A 24,672-nucleotide genomic window follows, 5' to 3' on the forward strand; every position below is an offset into this window, starting at 1 on the left:
AAAAAATGATTTAAATTTTCAATGTTTCTAAGCAAATTTTCTAAATTTAATCAGTACATGCTATATTAATTGTATTTGTGATTAAATACCAGTGATTCTTACTCTTTCAAAAAATTTTTTTTTCTTTTAAGAGTATATTCTCTAGCATTAAAAGATTAACACTGAAGGCAAAATGGAATTTACTCATTTTGTCAGGTGACCCCAATTAAGCATATTTATATTTCAGAGACTATTGCACAGGGTGCAGTAGCACAAGCCTGTAATCTCAGTGTCTCAGGAGGCTGAGGTACAATGATCGTAAGTTCAAAGCCAGCCTCAGCAACTTTAGTGAGGCCTTAAGCAACTTACTGAGACTCTGTCTCTAAAATAGAATATAAAAGTGACTCAGTGGTTAAGCATCCTAGGTTCAAGCCCTAGTATCCCAAAATAAAACAAAACAACAACAAAAAACCAGTGGTAACTCTTTGTAAAGTAGCACACTTTAAATATGGAAGAAAAAAATGAATATTAAAATAAAAATTATTTATTCATGGAATCACAGAATTTAGAAATAAACCTGCTTATTTTCCTATCCATTTCACAGAGTAACAAAATTGAGCTCAGGCATATCCATACCCATGAATAATGGGTAATGACTTGCCCATTATTCTCATTGTTCCTTATATTAATTTCATTAGTTGAAATTTCATTTCTCATCAAGATATGAATATCAACACACCTTACATTAGATGTGTTTCATAAATCTTTAAAATTATTTTGCATGCTTTGCTTCTTTTATTCTCTTTGAGGTACTCACAGTTATGATTTATTACAGCAAAATATTCAAACAAAATCAGCAAAGGGTATAAAGGCACACAGGTTAAAAATCAGAGGAAACCAGCCAAAAGCTTCTATGAATGTTCTCACAGAAGATACATACAGGATATACTTAAATTCTCCAGCAACAAATTGTAACAACACATATGAAATGCTGGCACTTTTTACTGGAGGCTTGTCCCACAGGAAGGTTCTACCTAGCACTTACCAAGATTCCAGACTTTAAGGAGAAAAGCAGGTGATCAGCATAGACTACATTGTTTACATAAACAGTTTAGGCCCAGTGAGCCACTTTTAACAGTGAGGGTGGTATGAACCTTCCTGAAATCAAAGTTCCTGGCTGCCAGCCAAATGCCAAGGTTGCAGACATGCTTTTCTAAGAAGAGCCATCTTAAGCTTCTCAATAAACTTCCTGATTCTTACCACAATCCAGAAGAGTAGAAAGGTCCTGAGGGACTTCTTACATTCCTTTCTTCTTTAACCTTTATCTAATCAACTAGCATATCCTACCCACTGCTCATTCTAACACTGTATTTTGAACTTGACTTATTAACTACTTCTAGAATCCATCATCTCTTTCAATTGTCTAGGAAGAAAAATTAAGCATTTAGATAGAAAAAAGACTAGCAGTAGGAACTGAAATATGAAAAAGACAAATAGTTGTTTTTTAGTTATTTACCTGCTAGCAAATGGAAAAGACTTATTCTAGAAAAAGAAATGCTATACTGTAAAAAATTGTTATCTCTGTAATCTAACATTATGCTAATAGGGACAAGGGGAAGGGAGAGGAAAAGAGAGAATAAGAGATTGTTATTAGGGGCTGGGGTTGTGGCTCAGTGGTAGAGCGCTTTGCCTAGCATGTGCGAGGTACTGGGTTTGATTCTTAGCACTACATATAAACAAATAAATAAATAAAGGTCCTTCAATAACTAAAAAAAGAGGTTGTAAGGTTTTTTTCTTTTCTGCCAGAACTCTGTTCTTCATAAAAATAAAAATAACTAAAATCTTCAGAACTTCTATTATATCTTCGCTCTGTTTCTACAAAATAATCAATGAGAAAATTTAACAATCAAATATACAATTTTCCCATAGTTTGCTTTATGCTTTATTTTCTTCCTACCCCCTTTTTTTTTTTTTTTTTGAGATGGGTGTCACTATGCTGCCCAGGCTGGTCTCAAATTCCTGGGCTCAAGTGACCTAAGCCTCAGCTTCCTGAGTAGCTGGGACTGTATCCCACACCACTGTGCCCAGTTGACTTTATCCTTTATGTACTTAATATCAAATATATGGATAAGAATTAATCTGTTTGGCCAAGTGTTTGGATGACTAAACATACAGGTGTTTCACACCAACAACAAACATCTGGATTTTCACACTTGTTTTTGAGCATGCATATTATGCAACAAGATAAATATTACATTTCTGAAAGTTAAAAAATATTGACCTCAAAGTCCAATGGTACCTTTCTTGCATCCCTAAGTTTCCACCCAGAAGAAAAGTACAACTGCTCACCCCGTAAGATGCTTTAAAAGCATCATGTGAGAGGTGAGCAGCAAAAGGACTTCTCAAAATGTACACTGAGAGTCCAAAATGCATAATAAAATTATTTGTTGATATCAGATAATATTTTGTGGAATCTGCATATTACCCTCTACCATCAAAGTTAATCTATGATCATGAAACAAACACATTATTAGCAACATCCTAACACACAATAAAGGGCTGGAGAATAGAAGTTCAGTGGATTAGCCAAGGGGAAAGAAGAGAAGAGAAGGGAGATGGAAATAGGAAAAACAGTAGAATAAATTGGACATAACTTTCCTATGTTCACATATGAATACACGACCAGTGTAATACCACATCATGTAGAACCACAGAAATAAGAAGGTATACTCCATGTATGTATGTCAAGATACATTCTACTGTTGTAACAAACAACAACAAAAAAAGAGATTGTCATTGGTTGTGGCAGTATAAGAGAGTTAAAATTCTAACCTTAATCTGGTGTGTGGGAAAGGGAGAGGACTGAGGACTAAAATGAAGACTACTCTGATGCTGAGGCACTTTCAGATACTAAATGTTGTATAAAACCTCAATAATTGCATTATAATGGCAAATGTAGACATTTGAAAAGAATAGATGTTACCTGGGAATAAATGAAGAATTTAAGAATTCAATCTATGTTAAAAGTGGCACTATAAGCCAGTAAGAAGAGAAAGTATTTTTTTTTTTAAATAATGCTGGGAAAACTGATTAACCATTTAGAAAAAAAATTAAATAAGGCCTATTTATACAATTAACACGAATACAAATTTTTAGTGGTTTAAACATTTAACTATCATTGAAAAAATATTCATTTAATGAATAAGATTAGAAAAATCATCAATATGAAATAAAATAAATAGATTCATAATCACTCAAAAAAAATCAACCCCAGGCAGAAAATGCACTTAAATGTGAAAGGAATATCTGTGAAGCACATGAAGGAAAATAGGAGATTAAACCTATGTGACCTCAGAGCAAGTAAGAACTTCTTTAAAAAGACATTAAAGAGTAAACCACAAAGAAAAAAAAAACTGATATACTTTAGTATACTAAAAAATGTTCTCAAAAGATAGAAAAGGAGTGAAAAGATAAGTCAGGCAGTGATGGAGTGATTTGCAATGTATGAACAACATCTACAAACAATAAGAAAAAATTTTTACAAAATAACAATATTGACATACTCATGAGTAGACAATTCATAGATGAAGAGATAAAGACAATTAAAAATGTAACAATGTTAATTAATTAATTAAAAATGTAACTCATTAGTATTAAGGGAAATGCCAGTTGAGATCACAAAGAGATACCATATCACATTCTTCCAGACTGGCAGAAATTAAAAAGTGAGATAACCCAAAGAGCAGAAGCAACAGAAATAGCTATAGATGGCTGATTGTAATAACAATTACTCAGCAAAACAATTTGGTATTATGCAGTGAAGCCCCACACCCAACCCCTGGCACTGAACCTAGGATCTCATGCACACTAGGCAAGCACTCTACCATTGAGCTATAGCTGCAGCCCCTTTATGTAATACTCATGTTAATATGAACACAATAAACAGCTGAGCTCCAGTTCTGGCTCAGGGTATATATAGGCAACTAAGAAAAAATCATTATATTTGTTTTGAAAACCAACATATTCTTTCAAATATTTTTTTTTGTAAGTGAATACTTTATTTCTAGTGTTAAACTTTCTAGTTAAATTATTTCCCTAAACACACATACCCTATTTCTTGTGTGCCTTTGGTTATAAAATTTCTTCTGTTCGAATCACCTTTTTTTCTTCCTGTTCTATTTATAGTAGTTCCCACTTATCTGTAGAAAATATTTTCCAGGATCCCCAATGGATGGCTAAAACTGCAGGTAGTACTACTAAGCCCTATATATCCTATATGGTTTTCCTTTACATAGATACACAGATTTAATGCCTTTTCCATTGTAACTAAGCACTTATAACTAAGCACTAAGTACCTGTGGCCATAACTTTTGCAGTTTGAGATGTGACAACTATTGTAAATTTCTTTTCCTTCCTCACAATTTTATAAATTGAAGATTCATTCTAAATTGTAGAGCTTAGTAACCTCAGCATATGATTTTTTTTTCTTATTAAGTCCAGGATTTTCAACTTTTTACTTAAAAGAAGCACTTTGTGGCTTCTCTATGGCATTTATAAATTGCCAGAATCACTATTCTTGTATTTTGGGACCATTATTAAGTAAAGCTAGGGTTAGTTGAACACAAGCACTACAACATTGCCAATAGTCGATCTAATCATTGAGATGGCCACTAAATGACTAACAGGAAAGTGGTATATTCAGTGTGGATATGCTTTATGATAGTATGATTCATGTCCTTTGCAGATTATTAAAGTATGGCAAGAAATTTCATAACACTACATAGGCATAAAATTTAAAACTTCTAAAATTTTATTTTAATTTTCTGCTTAATATTTTCAGATGACAGTTGCCCAAGTGTAACTGAAACCACAGAAAGTGAGACCACAGATAAGGACAGACTAATGTATTTCCTTTCCTCAATTTCTACTGTCCTAGCTCTGCTACTTATTTAAGGTTCATTTCAACTTTCATCCTCCAGTAAACTTTTCCTGGATCTTTTACTCTCACCCCACCCCCAATTGGTTCATGTCCTACTTGTGCTGCCAGCCCAAGTATTATCTAGAATCTAGTATTCTACCATCACTGTTCCTACTATGTTGTTACAGCATTTCTGTGGGAAGGGTCATGTGCTACTGATCTACATATTCAAGTGTCTAATCACAGTACTGTTGAATAAATATTTCATGGTTGAAAAAGCATCAAAAAAAAAAAAACTGAAAAAACTACTTGGTTAGCAAGCTAGCAACTGAACCATAAACCTAACCAATAGTTTTGGTTGACTTTAATACAGTCTGTATTTGGCCATCGAGTATAAATTACATTAATGTGTTCAGAAGCTATTGTTTAGTGCTAATGTTATATTTAGCCACATACTTGATTTCAGCTTCTTCTAGCTTATTCTCAATCAAAATTTAGACACATTTAAGTCTATTTAATCTACTAGTACACATAAGGCAACACAAAACAAAATGATGGAAAGTAGCTAAATGACTAGATTTAGAAAATAACTGTAAAATTTTCTAATTTAGAAAAACATATACTCTTTTGACCATGTATATTCTATTCAGAGATAATGCAGAATCTTGGAACTAAAGTAAATTAGAACATTTAAATAAAGCCACATCAGAACTAATGACATCTTTGTCAATGTACTTAATCTTAAAATTGAATGTTATAATTGATCACCTCCCTAATTTTAAATTTGTATATAATGAAATATATTCAATGGTTATGGTGCCAAAACATATTTACAAATGGAAATCTATTCAAATTCCATGATGCTTCAAGTGTTTGAGCTACTACCTAGGCATTTTCCCTGTCACCCTCCTCCCTAGTCAAATCCAGAGCCTCACACATGCTAGGCAAGTGCTTTACTAGTGAGCTATACACCCCTACATTCCTTGCTAATTAGTATACAAATACCAGGATTTGGTTCAGTCTAATGACTGAATAGTAACAGCATTTTCACATCACAATAGTGCGAACACTAAATTCCTTGAAAGTCTTTAGCTGCTTGACCTGGAAAATCTGTGCAAGCTACCACAATTTGAATTTATTCCCTAAATACAAAAATGAACCAGAAACTCTAGTGCATAGTCAAATTATACTTCTACCACGGAAAAACTTCTTAAACAGACTTTTATTCAAACCCAGAGAAATCAAAGATAAATTAAATATAACTTCTCTTTAAAATAAGTAGATGTCTGTTATACATATATTCAGAATATATATAACCTCAGTTATTTCCTAATTGGCAGAGTGTTAAAATTATGCTAAATGCAATATACAAGGTGGCTGAAAAGAGACTGTGATTATTTGGCGTGTGTGTGTGCGTGTGTGTGTGTGTGTGTATGTTTTTGTGAACACGTTTGTTTTACACTGTGTAAGAACCATAAGAAAGGAAGGGTCTGGAAAAGTTCAAACAAAGAAAGGGACACTTAGGCAAGGTATTAGATATAAGACAAGCACTTTCTGAAAAAATGCTTTAGAATTTGAACAGAATGTTGTAAAATGTGCAAAAATATTAGATACTTCTTTATAATATTCCACTTTTAAATGTTCCATTGACTATTATATAAGGAATATTTCATTCCAAATATCCACTTGAAATATCTCAAAATATCTATTATAAGGTACTTTATATATACCAATCTTTCAAAACATTAAAATCTCAGATCAGAAAGCAACCATTTGCTGAATAATTTTTGCTATTGCTGTTCACAGTATTAATATAATTTAGTATCACTTAAGATTACTCATTAAAAGAAATGGAACACACTCCTTCATATTTAAATACATTTAAAAAATCTTTTAAAATTTTAAAATATTTTCAGTTTTGTTTTCTTTTAGTCTTAAATAAGTATTTCTTCAATCTAGTTATTTACGAATTTTCCTATAAAATGTCAGTTTGCCATACCTGTAAAAATAAAAAAAAAAATTATCACTTTTTAAATTTAGCTAATGTTTGGGGTACCCACCATGTGCCAGATATTGTAGATACAAAGATGAATAACATAGGGTGAATATTCAGTTAAGTACAAGACAAACATATAACTCCCAATGTAGTGAAAAGAATAGGTTGATCGAAGATAAAATGAGATACATATACAAAGTACTTAGCACAGTGTCTGGCACACAGTAAACTTTCAAGCAAAGGTATCAGACACAATTAATTTTTAAGACAATCTCTATCAACATATGAAAATCCAAATGAAAAAAGTATATTTCAGCCTATAAATTCAATCACCAAATACTTACTTGGTGCATACTTTCTAACAGGCACAGTGCTAAGCACCTGTGGCACATTGGAGAGCATACTTTAAGGAGTTCAAGAATTTCCATGCATATATCTGAAGATAGAACACAAAGACTGAAAATCAGGAACATGTGAGGCATGTTCTAAGAACAGTAAGGCCATCAGTATGAATTAAATGAAGGGTAGAGATGCAGAAAACAAGATGGAGAGGTAAGGAAATGGCAGTTTCTCTTTGGACATAATCTAAGTAAAGCAAAAGTTCAAAGCAAAGTCATTTAGCACATTTATTCATCCAAAAACTTTATTAAGTATTATGTAGGCTCAAAGCAAATTGATAGGTGCTACAGGTGAAAAAAGATGATTAATGCAGAAACTTTATCATAAAGAAGCTAACAATATTCCCACATGGAATAATTTATAGGAAAGCTTTTCTAGTAAAATCTAAAATTAGAGTCATGAAGGAGTGGGAGTGTAAAGGAAGGTATGTGAATGCAGATAAGCAGAGTTACTTAAGTATTAGAATGAAACCTCTTCAAAAAGTCTCCTACTCAAACTATACTATGTAAGATACTCCAACTGTTAACAATCATTTGCAACAGAGCAAGACCTTCATAGATTCCCATAAAGATTAATTTGTTCATTATTTTTATCCTTTTTGAAGAAAGCTGCTTAGTTAGATCTTTTGCTAAAAATAACTATTTAAACCTACACAATAAAGAACCAACAATAATATCATTAGCAATTGAGAAAATGTGAAAAACCTAAATAAGAGACTGGCTTTTAATAGAAATCGCTAATCATCAACTTCATATTATATTTCCTAAAGGAAAAAGTGTAAATAATGTTTTATGATATGTATAAAACTTTATTAAATGATATACAATCATTATTGAATCATATTATTTCTTCTAAGTAACAAGTGTTGTAAAATGAAAATATCATAGATCATTTGATAGATGAGGTAAAAGCAAAAGCAGGAAAAAAATAGTTAAGGGACATCAGATTGTTCTAGAAGTTTTAAAATGTTTTTTACATGTTTGATTAGCTTCATATGAGTTAAAAGGAGGGGTAAAACAAATTGAAGCATCATGAATAAATACTACCATATTATTGGAAATTGAAATATTGCAGTTTTCAGAGTGTGTCAAAAACATCCACCAAATTAATTCCTTTTTGGTGCCAAATTTTAAGGCAGTTTATAATACTTAACAAAAAATCATGCTATACAACATTACATAAAATATAGAAACAGTTTTCACAAAATTTGAGGTTCTCACTATAATAAGTTGCATTTAGTAAAGAAAATATATAAAGCAATTCTCAAATTTTACAATTCAATGTGGTCTATGATTGAACCTCTAAGTATATGCCTTTTATTACTAATAATACATTAAGAGTTGTCATGGCTGGGGTTGTGGCTCAGTGGTAGAGTGCTCACCTAGCACATGTGAGGCACTGGGTTCAAACATCAGCACCACATAAAAATGAAATAAAGATATTGTGTCCACCTACAACTAAAAAAAAAAAAAAAAAGAGTTGTGGAAGGCCAGGCGCAGTGGCCTTCTTTGTGTTCTATCTGAACCAGAAACTCTAGTGCATAGTCAAATTATACTTCTACCACGGAAAAACTTGTTAAACAGACTTTTATTCAAACCCAGTTTGGTTCTATGCCTGTAATTCCAACAGCTTGGAGGTTGAGGCAAGAAGATTGTGAGTTCAAAGCCAGCCTCAGCAAAAGCAAGGTGCTAATAAGCAACTCAGTGAGACCCTGTCTCTAAATAAAATATGAAAAAGAGGGCTGGGGATGTGGCTCACTGGTTGAATGCCCCTTAGTTCAATCCATAGTACCAAAAAAAAAAAAAAAAAAAAGCTATTGAAGGACCTTTTAATGCCTCAATGAAAAATAAACTTTCTCATATCCTACAACATAACATTTAAACTACATGAAAATACTTACCAGAATTTGTCCTGTATCATAGTCATTTGTGAATATTTCAGCCTTTCCATTCCATTGTGATCTCCTGAAGAGGATTCTTACACTTCCATCACTATCTACCAAGGACTAGCATGATATTTTGCAAAGAGTACTCAAAAACTGAATTAAAATGTATAAAGCTCCATTCCAACATGTGCCACTAAATAGGATACATTTTGTCAGTTTAAAGATACATTTCATATCTTGATATGTTATCCTGACTAATGTCCTGTGTTTCAAGTAGAAATTATGCTACTCTTCTCTCATATTTTACCTTTACTACCTAGCACTTGGGACATGATACAAAATAAATGAGGTTGTACTACCAGAATGCAACCTATAACTAATACTGTATGTTTATAGTGCTAATAGTTATTTCTAGTATCTTGAAACTGCCAAAAGAAAATTTAAAAGTACAAGGCATTATGAAATAGGACACTTAGGGGCTACCATTTCTATTTAATACAATCACTTAATCATTTCTTCCTAGATTTACCACCCAAAGATCTACAACTCTTTTTAATAATATGACATCTAGTATTGGAGAGAATGCAAACATTCTCTTGATTTGCTTTGCAAAAATACAAAACTGACTACAATGATGCATAAAGAGTAGGGATTACTGCTTGATAAACAATAGTCAAGTGGTATTTATACAACTTGTGGAGTCAAATATGGGGTAGAATGTTGGAAAGTGGATGCACCTTTGCATCATCTCTACTAGGGCTAACCCCTAAGGATACACAGTACAAACACTGTGCAAATCTAGGGGGTGGTAAATAAGAATTATGTCTTCCTAGTGTTAAGCAACTAGGCAGTTCTGTCTTATATCATATTCCATACAAGTAAGATACCATCAATTCTAAGATATACTACTACTGTTACATACTATTAAGAGCTAACAAATGTTGCCAAGTAATATATGATATGCCATTAATTTTAGAGATGCATACGAAATTCGGAGATGTTAAAATGTGATACTAAGTTAGAGCAATGAAAAAAGATGATATACTACAAGCCATTTTCAATTAACTTATATATATATATTTATTTATGAACAAATAATAGTCCTTTCTCTGATGGCATTATTGATATTTGGGCTTTCTGAGCAAGAGAGGAAAGAGAAGGAGAATGAAAGCTGTAGTTGTAAAAACCCAAAACATGATCACCAAGGTCTTCTACTGTTGAATGTAGAGCAGTAGAAAATAAATCCTAAATCCTTACATTCCACTGGCCTCGTTAGTGTGGACTGACAATTTGGGTAGGTAAAAAATATTTTCTTGAAGAAAAATAATTGATGGTATTTATTGCCAATGATAAAAACTGAGCTTCCTAGAAAGTGAGAATTTTGGTGAAACTTGAATTTTCTCTGATAAGCTTGATAGGTTTTCAATTCTTAGAACTTTTTTGATGAGAACTATTGTAATAATAATGGACAAAAATTTTTATTCTACATGATAAAATATGGCAACATTTGGGTCATCTGCATAACTCACTGATGCTACAAAATCATTCATGGGCAAAAGATCCATTCAAAGACAAGACAGACCAGTAGGTTTTCATGAGAGTCTAAAATGTGTTTTGAGTTTCATGCAGCAGTGAATCTTTAAGAAGCACAAATTATTGAGTATTAGATAGCACCAGATAAGTATATATTCCATTATCTGAAAAACATTAAAACATTAAAAGAGTAAATGTATATAGGGAAAGGTCTGTATCTTTTACTTTATAGGTTCATGTAAGGATGAAATATTCATGTAACAATTAATTATTTACAAATCTACTGTGTTTATTGGGCCTTGGAAGCATGAACATGAAAATATAAAGATTAATTTCTGATGACCTAAAATAGAATTATGATCCTTTTAAAATTAAAAGATTTGGTTTACTTTGTATTCATGCTTCTACTATTTTGTATTTCATTCCCTTTTTTTTAATTTTTTTTTTAGTTGTAGATCGACACAATATCTTTATTTTTAAATGGTGCTGGGAATCGAACCCTGGGCCTCACACATACAAGGCAAGTGCTCTACCACTGAGCTACAATCCCAGCCCATATTTCATTCCCTTATAAATGAAAATCTTAAGATGAAGACACTAACATATACTTTAATACAAGTTAATGGTTATAATTTAATATTAATTTATTAAGTTGTTAGAAAAGATAAGTAATAATAATAACGACCTGTTATTAGAGACTCACACTTGTCAGATGGAAACTCTCCTCATCTGTCCTTGTAAGGAGGCATTTGAGCTAAAATAATGTTCCTAATTTCTTTTCTCATCTCTCATTCATTTTTTTCCATAGAAGGAGAGACTTATCTGACTAGTACATTTGGAGATGAAACTGAACATGCTTAGTCTTGCCCTTCTGAGCGTCTTTCAACTAAGCTTACAGGATGGGTAGATTACAGCTAGCTTTCTACCATGTGAAAGGAAAAAGAGATGTTTAGAGAATAAGAGGAAAATTCATTTCAGAGTAAAAATATTAGGAAGTCCATTAACCATATACCTAAGTTAAATTTTCCAGGTAAACCACACCAATTAGTAAAACTGATGTTTTGATTTTCTTTTGCTTGATTCCTACTTAATATTGCTAATTGAGTTCCAAACTGAGGTGTGTAAGACTGAGGGACTATTTTTTGGTATGATGCTATAATATGATATGAAAATATATTTGGCCTTTGTCCCTGATTCCTAGAAAAGAGTTTTTTTTTAATACCTTCATTTTATTTATTTTTATGTGGTGTTGAGGATCGAACCCAGGGCCTTGCACGCACCAGGCAAATGCTCTACCGCTGAGCCACAACCCCAGCCCAGAAAAGAGTTTTTAAAACACTTGGAATTTTGTGTGACAGGAGTGTGTTTTGTCAGATATTTGTTTACATGTTTTAATTTTTTTTTTTTTTTGCTTTTTTTTTTTTTGTACCTGGGATTGAACCCCAAGCTAATTAACCACTGATCCACATCCCAGCCCTTTCCTTTCTTTTTTTTCTTTTTTTCTTTTTTGGAGACTGGGTCTTGCTAAGTTGCTTAGGGCCTTGCTAAGGCTGACTTTGAACTTGTAACCCTCCTGCCTCAGCCTCCTGAGTTGCTGGGATTATAGGTATGGGCCACCATGCCTGGCTTATTTTAGTGTTTTTTTAAAATAAAAACATTATAGTTATACATAATATTAGGTCTAATTTTGACATGATAATACATGCATGGAATATAATTTGGCCCACTCCAGTCACCAGTACTTTGCCTTTTCTTTTACCCTGTTCCCCTTCCTCTATTCTATTCATCTTGTTTCTATTTACTTATACTTTAAAAAAAAATTATAGATAAACCTAAAGATAACATTTACTGTGGTATATTCATATATGTGCACAGCATGATTTGATCAATTTCATTCCACCATTTCTTCCCATTCCTCCTACCACCCCCTCAATCTTGTTCCAACACTCCTCTGATATCCTTTCCATTTTCATGAGATTCCCTTCCCTGGCTTTTCCTTCTTATTTTGGTCTAGCTTCTGCGTATGAGAGAAAACATTCAACCTTTGATTTTTTTGAGTCTGGCTTATTTCATTTACCATGATGTTCTCCATTATTTCCATCTAAAGAGATGTTTAGAGGATAAGAGGAAGGGCTGGTTTCATAATGGCTTGTGAATCGTGCTGCTGTAAATAATATGTTGTGCCTATATCACTAGAGGATGCTGATTTTGGATCATTTGGATAAATCCCAAGGGGTATAATAGCTGCACCTGAATCTTTGTGCTGCTTTCCAAAGTGGTTGTACTAATTTGCAGTCACATATTAGTGTACTTTCCCCCTGCAATATCCTTGACAGCATTTATTATTGCTTGTACTCTTGATGATTTTTGAGAAGTATCTGTTTGGTTCTTTTGCCCATTTATTGATTGGGTTGTTTATTTTTTGGGGGGTGGGTATTAAGTTTTTTAAATTCTTTGCATATTCTGGGTATTAATCCTCTGTCAGAGGAGTAGCTGGCAAAGATTGTCTCCCATTCTGTAAGCTCTCTCTTCATGCTCTTAATTGTTCTGTTTTCTTTGCTGTGCTGAAGCTTTTTAATTTGATGCTGTCCCACTTATTGATTCTTGGTTTTATTTCTTGTACCACAGGGCTCTTGTTAAGGAAGTTGGCACTTGCACTAATATGTTGAAGTATTGAGCTTAGGTTTTCTTCTACCAGTTGCAAAGTTTTGGATCTAATTCCTAAGTCTTTGATAATTTTCAGTGGACTTTTGTGCAAGATGAAGAATAGGGGTCTAGTTTCATTCTTACACATGTGGATATCCAGTTTTATCAGCACCATTTTTTGCAAAGACTATCTTTTCTTCAACATAGGTTTTTGGCACCTTTATTAAGTATCAGATGACTGTATCTATGTGAGTTTGTCTCTATGTCTTCTATTCCATTGATCTTCGTGTCTGTTTTGATGCCAATGTCAAGCTGTTTTTGTTACTATAACTCTATAGTATAATTTGAGATCTGGTATTGTGATGCCTTTAGCATCACTCTTCTCGTTCAATGTTTCCTTGGCTATTCTGGGTTCTTTATTCTTCCAAATGAATTTCAGGACTGTTTTTTTTTTCAAGTTCGGTGAAGAATGTTCTTTGTATTTTAATGGGGACTACACTGAATCTATACAACCTTTTTTGGTAGTACGGTCATTTTTATGATATTAATTCTTCCTGTCTAAGAACATGGGAGGTTGTTCCATCACCTAAGGTCTTTTTCAATTTTTTTTCTTCAGGGTTCTATAGTTTTCAGTGTAGAGGTCTTTCACCATCTGGTTAGATTTATTCTCAAGTATTTTTTGATTTACTTATTTTTTTAGGTTATTGTGAATGGGATAATTGTCCTGGTTTCTTTCCTAGCATATTCATTATTGGAATGTAGAAAAGTGGTTAATTTATGTATGCTGATCTTGTATCCTGCCACTTTGCTGAATTTGCTTTTCAGTTCTAGAAGTCTTCTGGTAGAGTTTTTGGGGTCTTCTAGATATAGGATATTGTCATCAACAAATAGAGAAAATTTGACTCCTTCTTTTCCTCTTTGTATCACTCTAATTTCCTTTTCTTTCTTGATTGCTCTGACAAGAGTTTCAAGGATTATGTTGACTAGGAGGGGTGAGAGTCAACATACTTGCCCAGTTTCTGATTTAGGAGAAATGTTTTCAGTTTTTCTCTATTCAGTATAATACCATCTTTGGGTTTTTATATATAGCCTTTACAATGTTAAAGTAAGTTCTATACCTAGTTTCTCCAGTGTTTTTAACATGAATTGGTGCTAAATTTGTCAAATGCTTTTCTGCATCTCTTGAGATGATTATATGGTTCTGGTCCTTAAATCCATTTACCTTCATTGATTTGCATACATTGAACCAACCTTGCATGTCTGGAATAAAACCCACTTGATTATGGTGTACTATCTTCTCATTGTGTTTTTTAATGTGGTTTGCCAATGTTTTATTAAGGATCTTTACATCTATGTTCATCAGTGGTACTGGTCTAAATTTTTATTTCCTTGTTGTGTCATTGCCTTATTTTGGTATCAGGGTGATGATAATGGCTTCATAGAATGAATTTGGCAGTATTCCCTCCCTTTCTATTTCATAGAAAGATTTGAGGAGGATTGGCATTAGTTCTTCTTTTAAGGTCTGGTAGAACTCAGCTGAGAATTCATCTGGTTCTGGGCTTTTCTTTGTTGAATAGCTTTTAATTGCTACATCAGTCTCACTGCTTAATATTGATCTGTTTAAGGTTTCAATTTATATGCCAATAAACTGAAAAATCTAAAAAGATACTTGATTATGGTGTACTATCTTCTGAATGTGTTTTGAATGTTTGTCTTGTTAGATATAACAATCCCCTTTTATCACTGACTGTAGGATAAAAGAGTACTTAGCATGAAGCTGCTATATAGTCACAGGATGTGGCTGGGCACCAGAAAGAACAAGTGATTATAGGGAAGAAATTTCAGTCTTGTCCACTGACCTCCATGAAGTGGAGATCTTCTAAGCTAGTAAACACAGTGATGTACTGCTGGTTGAGCAGCTCACCCAGAGAGGGCACAGAAGCTCTGAATATTCCTAACCACACTCCTTATCCCACACAGCTCTTCTATTTGGTCACTTCTGAGTTGCATCCATAATAAAGTGGTTAACTTACGTATTTTCCTGAGGTCTATGAGTCATTCTAGCAAGTTACTAAACCTTAGGAGAGGGCTGTGGGAACTGCCAATTTATATCTAGTCAGAAGTAAAGGTAGCCACTTAGGATTTGTATGTAACATGTATTTTCAGTGACGCCAGTCTTGGAGGACTGAGCCCTTTAACTTGTGGGGCCTAGTGTTAACTCCAAATAAGCAATGTCAAAGTTTGCATAAATTATTGGATGCTTAGGTGGTGTCAGAAATTAGAGAACTGGCTGAGAGTAAATAAAATACCCCAGAAAGGTACAGAAGGTACACGACCAGCAAACTTTAAGAATTGGATGCTTTCTCAATTGATTCTCAACTTGAGAGAAGATATTATTTATTTTCCTAAAGCCTCAAGATTATATGCCTGATACTGTGTGTGTTTTATCATATATTATCATCATTCCATTTTTTTTTTTTTTTGGCAAAAAGCTCAGGAGTACGGAAGTTAATTTAAGGCAGACCATATTAAATGGAAGAGGTAGAATTCAAACTCAAATCTAACAGACTATACTTTTAATAGCATATCTACACTATATCTCTTCCATGGTATGATTCAGAATGTTATTCATACTTTAAAAACAGGAAATAAAAATACGTACTAACACAATCTGCCTTCAATGTCTACAACAGGTTTTAAATTGATTTAGAAAAATATAAATGCCTTAGAATGTAGAAACATTTACAATAATAAATTTTAAATTAATTATTAAGCTACTAAGTCTTTCTCCAGTTATATATTAAAATAAATTTGGGGTTAAATAGAGAGAAAGAAACATAAGAGGTAGTTTGACTGGGGTACTCAGTTTCTACGAAAAGTAAAATCCAGTACAGACAGCAGCAGCCCCTGGTGGTCCAAGGGAGAAAAATAGTGTATTTGTAGTTATGGGGGTGGAAACATGTTTTTAAAAGAATATATGTACATATTTAGCCATTTGACTCAGTTCTCAACCCAACACATTAAAAAAACAGATGCTTTAAAAAATGATCTGTTGGCAAGATGCTTGTTAAAATTTTATCAGTTGAAATATTAAAATTCATTATGAATTAATTAACACATTATATAAAAATAAAATGTTTTTGTTTCATCATTTTACAAAGTACTATAACCAGTGGAGGTTAACACGGAGAATTTTTTGTATCTTGATATGTTGCTCAAAAAGAAACTAAATTTATAGGATTACCACTAAATTGATGACATTTTCTGTCTTCACTCTTAAATTCAGTTGGCAGATGTTTTTGAGAACAAAAAATTCCATCTTATTACAAAACATATTAAGCAGGTTTTCCTGCCAGGCATGTCTGACATGATGTTTATTGCCTAGACCAAATCAATCCCCTTAATAAGCATTAATATACGCCAGAAAGTACATTATTTCATAGTTAAGGAAAGTTGCCACATGAAAGAGTAAGTTCTTTGATCTCTCATGCTCTGCTTCTAATGCATCAGAAATGTGCTACATAATCCACTAGTCATTTCTATTTATAATCGTTTAGTAAGTAAAATAAAATTAAACTTTACTAATCTTAAAGTTTAAGACTTGTATTTTACATCTGCCGGTGTATACTAGATAATTTGTATAAATCAGAAAGGAGGCCAGCTTTACTATATAAAAAAAGAAAAAGAAAAATGCTTTTCAAATACAATTCAAATAGTTCAATACATAGTTTATTGGTGATCAAAAAGTTTTACATTTTGAGATATTTAAGATTTTGGCAGTAAAGATGCTCAATTGGTAAAGTCTGAACAAATATTCCAAAATCTGAAAAACTCCAAAATTTTCAACATTTCTGGTTCCGAGCATTTCAGATAAGGAATACTCCACCTGTACTAGGAAATTAAAAAATGTTTACAGAGATTAAAAAAATCATTGTTCATAATACAAATAAATTGAATTTGGTTGCTAAAAAACAACATTAAAATGACTCCAGGGGCATCAGCATGTAAGAGAAGAAGTCCAGAAAAGACAGGATGACATTTATCAGCCCTCACTAATACAGTGACTATACCCAAATCAGAATATCAGAAACATTTCTTTAAAAAAGAAAGCTTTGGTTTATCAGAGCTAGCTGCATCTGAACAATTGCAAAAATTAAAATCAATGCTTAAAAATGAATTAGAAAACTAGGCAACATCAATATCTTGAATATTAAGGAATAAGATGTTTGATGGATATCAACAAGCAATCAATTCACAAATATTTGAGAATCTTCAATGTGCAATGCCAGGATTAGCCAAGATTCCTGTTCAGTAAATGCCTCCTCCATATTTGGACTTTTTTTCCTATATCCATGTAACTCCTCCCATGCCCATGCCCAGCATCTGTTTTTGCTTCTATTTTCACATGCTAGATCTAACCTTCTTCTTTACTTCCCACTAGCACCATTCACCACCAAGTATAACCCTAAGCAAGAGATATTAAAATAGCTCCAACCCAAAGTCACGTAGATCAGCATCAAGTCACTTTTGTCCATAGTCTACCTAATATTTTATAAATTTCTATTAACTGTTTTTTTCCTTGAGTTTGCATCATCTTATGATATTTATATAATCCCTTCTTTCCTATGTTGCTAGTCTAGTTGTCTAGTCTTCTTCCTTCCAAGAAATTAAATTCTAGTAAATGCATTTAGTATCATTTCCTCGCTTCCTGACAATATGCCCTAAATTACTGCAAAAGTGGTTCATGTGTGCTGTCATTAAGGATTGACATCAATTCTAAAATATATAAAGCAAATATACTCAAAGATCTAGAGGGTTACAGGGACATCTAGTAGAAAGGATAAATTGGGAGGTCTATCTTCAAATGGCTTCTTTTATTTATTTTTTCAGTGTTTTTTTTCCTTTTTCTGAGACTATTGTGAATGAAATTGTTTTCCTAATTTCTTTTCTCAGTGTTTTCCTTATTGGTATATAGAAAAGCTATTGATTTCTATGTTGATTTTGTATTTTGTCACCTTCCTGAATTTGTTTATCAGATCTAGAAGTCTTGTAGTGGATCCTTGAAATCCTTCTAAGTTCAGGATGTTATCATCTATAAAAATTAATAATTTGGTTTCTTCCTATTGGCATTCCTTTTATTTTTTCTCTTGTCTAATTGCTCTGTTAAAACCTCAAGTATTGTATTGAAGAAATGGTGAAAGCAAGACATCCTTGTCTTGCTCCTGATTTCAGAAGAAATGCTCTAAGTTTTTCCCATTCAGTATAGTGTTGTCTTTAGAGGGTTTATCATTTATGATGCTGAGGCAAATTCTTTTTATCTCTAGTTTCTTCAGAGTTTTTATCATGAATGGGTGTTGAATTTTAACAAAAGCCTTTTCTGCATATATAGGGATGATCACTTGATTTGTGTCCTTTACAAATTTATGTGATGTATTACATTTATTGCAATAAAGAAGAATAAAATGATGTCATTTGCAGGAAAATGGAGGGAACTGGAGAACATCATATTAAATTAAACAAGACAGACACAGAATGACAAGTGTTATATGTTGAAGCTAGAGGGGGGAAAAAGGTAAAAAGCTATTTAATGACAATAAAAGGAGAGATCTTTAAAGTAGAAGATGGTAGGTAGGATCATAAGATATGAGATCATGGGAGGAGAGAGAAGAACAAGAGGAAGTACTAGGCAGCAAAACTGATAAAATTAGGTTATACGTATGTATGATATGCCACATTATAACCCACTATTTGGCATAATATGTACCAATAAAAAACTTTAAATAAAAAAATTTCAAAAAGCTCAAAATGAAGTTAGCTACTAGGTAATGGAATTATGGATATCTCCAACTGTGTATGTCTTGGCATGTTAGATATTTGTAAACTTCAAAAAGCATCTTTATAGGCTTTAAAAATAAAACTTACACAAGAAAAGGTAAATTGGTAATATTAAAAAAATTACAAAACAAAAATATAAGATAACTCAAGATGGCTCATGATAAACCCTTCATAAGATAACTAATTACAATTCCATGAGTCTAAGAAAGGATTAGTTCATTGCCTATAGTGAGAGGAAAAAGTGGTATTTCAGCAGGGCACTACAAAATGAAGAAATTGGATTGGGGAAAGAACAGGGAAAAAAGTTACAGATATCATAAAGCACAAAGCACGAGCAGAGGACAGCGAATGCGTAAAAGAGAAAAAGCATTGGGTAAGAATGAAACATTCCATTTTGATCCATGATTTAAGTGGCGATGGTAAAGCTAAAAAGGAAAACAAGATTTCTACTTTTATACATACAGATGAAAATGCATAGACTAGTCAAGGTATCAAATATCAGCATATTGATTACATTAATTCATGAAACTGACTATGGTAATTTTTGGCACATAATGTTGGTCTAATGATTGGGTTGGAGAACAATAATGTAGCGATTTTTGTTTGCTTGCTTCTGTTTGTTTGAATATTTTCTCATAGAAAATCAGGCAGCATTCTTAAATAATAGAGAATGTATAACAAAAAAAGGAGCAGTGGTTTGATTTTTTTTATTGACTTCAATTTTAATTTTTTTTTTAATTTTTATTGTTGGTTGTTCAAAACATTACATAGTTCTTTTTTTTAAATTTTTTATTGTGGGTTGTTCAAAACATTACAAATTTCTTGACATATCATATAAAAAAACATTACATAGTTCTTGATATATCATATTTCACACTTTGATTCAAGTGGGTTATGAACTCCCATTTTTACCCCGTATACAGATTGCAGAATCACATCAGCTACACATCCATTGATTTACATATTGCCATACTAGTGTAGTGGTTTGATTTTTAAAACCTGTCTCTCCCTCCTTATTTAAATTTACTGTGAAAGCTCCATTCTTTAAGTGTTCGTGAAGATTCTATTCTAGGTTCAGAGGATAAAGTATGGAGCAAAACAGACTAGTACCCGCCCACATGGAACTATGTGACCTTGGGAAAATTACTAACAGTTTTTGACGTATAGTCTCCTCACCTATAAATCTGACTCAATATTAGAGAGAGAATATATGTTATATCTATTAAATGATAGCTGGTCAAAAGTCTATTCAAAGCCAGTCTCAACAAAAATGAGGCACTAAGCAACTCAGTGAGACCTTGTCTCTAAATAAAATACAAAATAGGGCTGGGGGTGTGGCTCAGTGGTTGAGTGCCCCTGAATTCAACCCCTGGTATCTCTGCAAAAAAGTATATATAATAATCAGATGTTACTATATCATATCATACTTTTCTCATATATGGTTTAATTTTCATATTTCAGATATATACTTTGTTTTCAACTGATAGAACAATGTAGTAAAGAGGAAAGGGTACAAATATCTTCAGTACTTAGAATCCTAGTTTTAATACTTAGTTCTACCGTTTACTAGCTATGTAATCCTGGACAGACATCCCTGTATCAATTTCCTTAATTATAAAATAAGGATAAAGTAGATCTGATCTACTTACCTATTAAGCTATTGTAAAGAACAGATGACAGTTTCAAAATGTAAATGATTAAGAAGTATATAAATAAAACTTAATTTCTCTCTATCATATACTATACTCTCAGTCTTAAAAAATGTGAATATTGGATACATAAAAATATGTAGAGGGAAGAAGTCTATTTTTGGAATGGATCAAAATCTCCTTAGAATTAATGCACTTCATACAAGATGAACTATTCTTCTCTTTTCCTCTATAGAACCAAGCCTTACTATCTAGAAGTATGTTTGAAGAGTTTCATCATTCCTATGCTATTCTGAACAATCCCAGGAGATTTTAACAGCCAGGATGTTTACATTAAGAAATACAGTTCATTAGCTAAGACTATCATATACAAAGTTGTGTTATCTACATGAGTTTATTTTTATCTTTTAGTGCTTCCAGTGTGAATCTGAACTGATGAGCAAACTACGCTCATAAGAAAGAAAGAAGCATAAAGATATAAATAAAAGAAATAAAAATGATGGAAGTGTAGAAGAGAAAAAAAAGAATTAAAAAAAAAAGGCAAAAGGAAAGAGACGGTTGTTTGTTTCTTTGTTTTGGGTACTGGGAATTGAACCTAGTGGTGCTTAACCACTGAGCCATATCCACAGCCCTTTTTATTTTTTTATTTTTGAGACAGGGTCTTAGTAAGTTGCTGAGGCCTCACTAAGTTGCTAAGTCTGGCTTTGAAGTTGCAATCTTCTTGCCTCAGCCTCCAAAGTCTCTGGGATAACAGGGTTGTACCACAGTGCCTGGTTAAGACAGCAGGTCTTACTGAAGCAACATAAAAAGACTTTTCCTTTGGTGTTATGAAAAACAGATGCAGGGATAAATGAACCAGATGTGAAAAAACAGGATCAAGAAAATTCACATACAAGAGAACAAAAGAAAATAACCAAAGTCACGGTGACATGATAAAAAGAAAATAGAATGGAAAAAATCTACAGGCAGATATCTGAGATGCATTCCTAATCAATCTGTACATATAATAGGCAAGAAATTATTTAAGAAAAAGTAAAAGCCTTAACATACTAAATCGTTTTTTCTTTGCATTTTTACATAGACAAGCCAATACTCTATTTGGTTTGTATGCTTCAAAAACCTTATGAAATTCATCTCTAGAATGTGGGTATCAGAGGCAATTTTTCAAAAAATTTAACTAACTTTACCATAAGATGGACTGAATGACAGAGTAGAAACCTTAGGATAACTGATGGAGGAAAAGGTAACATAATGACCCTGATGCAGTCATAAGCAAGGAAAAGGGTCAATACAGTTACTTTAGAACAAACAGGCTACTTAATGATTCCTAGTACTTATTTTTGTTTTTCAAATCATTAAATAGTGATGTGATTTTTAAAAGTTTAAATACTGTAGTCTGCTTAACCCTTGTTTATCACATAAAGCATTTTAGGTATTCTTGGTAAGGACACATTTTGGGGAATCATGAAAATTTATATACTACTTTCCCAAATCATTCAGTAGACTGATGACCTATAATCAGATGCCTGAATGCTTGAAACACAATTCCAAAAAGAACAGTGATTATGCAATTAATTATAGGTAGGATAAAGAAAATGAAAATTTAGAAGGCAATGTATTTCCTCTTAAAAATATTATGAAATATTTTACTTATGATCTTTTAAAATAAATGAAAAAGTAACTTAAATTGAGTATTCTGAAATATTGCTACTGTCCTATAATATAATTTGCAAAATGAAAATTTGGCTATCTTTAAATATTTTGAATTCCTTACTTTTGAAGAAAACACCAATTCACTATTTTACTTCACCTAGTATCATTTTGATATGCTTTAGTGTTAAACTTCTAGCATCCATAATAAGGGCCTTGAAAGTAACACAAATTTGTCTTATCCATATAAAGCACAGTATGTACATCACGAAGAATATGCCAAAGTGCAAATACAATTGTTTGTGTCCCCTATATTAGATATCCTTGGGCAGCACTGCTATCACAGTCTCATGCTGCTACCATTACAAAGTGCAAGGGCTCACTGGGAAGACAAGAGCAAAGGACAAGAGTTCCCTAAACTATTCTAGCTTAAATATTTATTAATATATTAATTACTCTTTTCTCCCTATCTGCCTTCAGAAGTTAGGCTGAGACACTATGGATAGATAGTTGTTCATAGGAAAACAAAGCATTATCTAGTAACACTTACCACCAATGATGAAGATTGTTTTGTGCAATGCATTATTAATTCAGCCAATGTTTTAGAATGATTAGCCTACATGGAAAACATAATGGCATAATACCTTAAAGAAACAGCATGTTTGGGAGCTGAATTGGAAAGTTTTCTTGCTTCTATATATACCACAAAATATTATTTTAGAAAATGTTGTAAAAGATAGTTATCACACAAAAGAAATAGCAGAAGAAGCTTATCACACAAAATAAACATCATTTGCAACTTCTGTAAAATGTCACACTAAGAATGTATTCTGTAATATTAAATAAAAAATAGAAAATATTTCATGTAAGTAGATAACCATGGAGAAGACAAATAACAAAATAACTCATATGAAATAAGATAAAAATAAGATAAAGGAAATAATGAAGGAAAGTAATTCTCTTACTTACTCTTATATACAATTGCATCATTTCTTTTTCTCTTTGGGGGTTACGATACTTCTCATAGAAATCACGTCGCTTCTTTGTTTCTTTACAGACTTTATCTTTTCTTTCCCGTTTTTCTGCTGGTTCATCTGAACTATCAGAAGATGATTGTACATGCATCTTCGGCTTTTCTACTTCAATATAGTTTTCATTGGGATTCAGTACTATTACTCCATATCCTTCCTATTTTGAAATGAAAAGTAGCATATTTAATCTTAGAATCTATTTCAATTCATAAAAAGCTGCTAAAATCTTAGACTAAGTAATTTAATATAGTTGTACATCAACTAAAATATTCCTTTAGGAAAGATTATGGTTTAATTTTTCCAAATTTGAAATTATCATTTGAAATTGTCTTCATTATGTGTGTAAATAAACATATTATCTCTAAGAACAAAAAGACATAATGGTAACATAAAAATCATATATCTTAAATTAAAAGGTAATTTGGATCTCCCAGAACCTCAAAAATGATTGAAATTAATTATTAAACCACAAATATACTTTCAAACCATATTAATATTTACAATACATGTTTTGAGACAATAACCTTTTGGAAATTAAAGTTTACAATTCATGTTACATTTTCTAGGAGTTTTTTCCTTTAAAATTGCCCTTTAATGAGCATTTTAAATTTGTCCAGACAGTAAAATAAAATTAAACAGTTAATTAAAAAGGAATAAATCTGATCTAACATTCTACTATTTACACATCTAAATTATCAGAAACATAAAATATCTACTTGAGCACCTCAGATTTTATGTATTACTTTTCTCTCAGGAGGACCCACACATCACAAAACAAAATAAACCAATGTCTTACTATAATATATGGAAGCACCTCTTTAACCTGTAAATTTATTTGTTTGTTTGTTTTTCAAGCAAACAAATTTTATTAAGAACCAGTACCAGGAAACTACAAGTTAAGTTTCAGAGTTTAAAAATACATTCTATTGAGCTACTCAGGATTTTTTTCAAGCTTGTAAAACATATGTTTGCCTGTCTAATTTATTTCTAGCAAGGAAACATTTTTGCAGTTATAATTAAGAAAACTTTTGATATTTATCTTATATCTGATGGAATAACCTAACCATGAGAAAACAGAGAAGGATAAACAATAACAACTGACAAGCATGTGCAATGCAAATTTTTGAAGCTAGAATATATATGTCCTTTCC

General features: G+C 32.2%; 1 protein-coding gene across 8 annotated transcripts in view; it reads right to left on the minus strand.

Moving 5' to 3' along the window:
• Fam172a (family with sequence similarity 172 member A) overlaps window positions 1-24,672 on the minus strand; it is a 487,335-nt gene that overhangs the window by 226,510 nt on the left and 236,153 nt on the right. For all 8 annotated transcript variants that reach the window (XM_058574617.1, XM_058574621.1, XM_046428568.2 and 5 more), the window contains one exon: window positions 23,460-23,678. In XM_058574617.1, the coding sequence (XP_058430600.1) occupies window positions 23,460-23,678 (219 nt within the window). The remainder of the gene's footprint in view (window positions 1-23,459; window positions 23,679-24,672) is intronic.

The sequence above is a fragment of the Marmota monax genome, unplaced genomic scaffold (genome assembly GCF_021218885.2).
Source record: "Marmota monax isolate L192 unplaced genomic scaffold, Marmota_monax_Labrador192_F-V1.1 WCK01_AAM20220418_F8-fsc00018, whole genome shotgun sequence".
Classification (NCBI taxonomy): Eukaryota; Metazoa; Chordata; class Mammalia; order Rodentia; family Sciuridae; genus Marmota; species Marmota monax.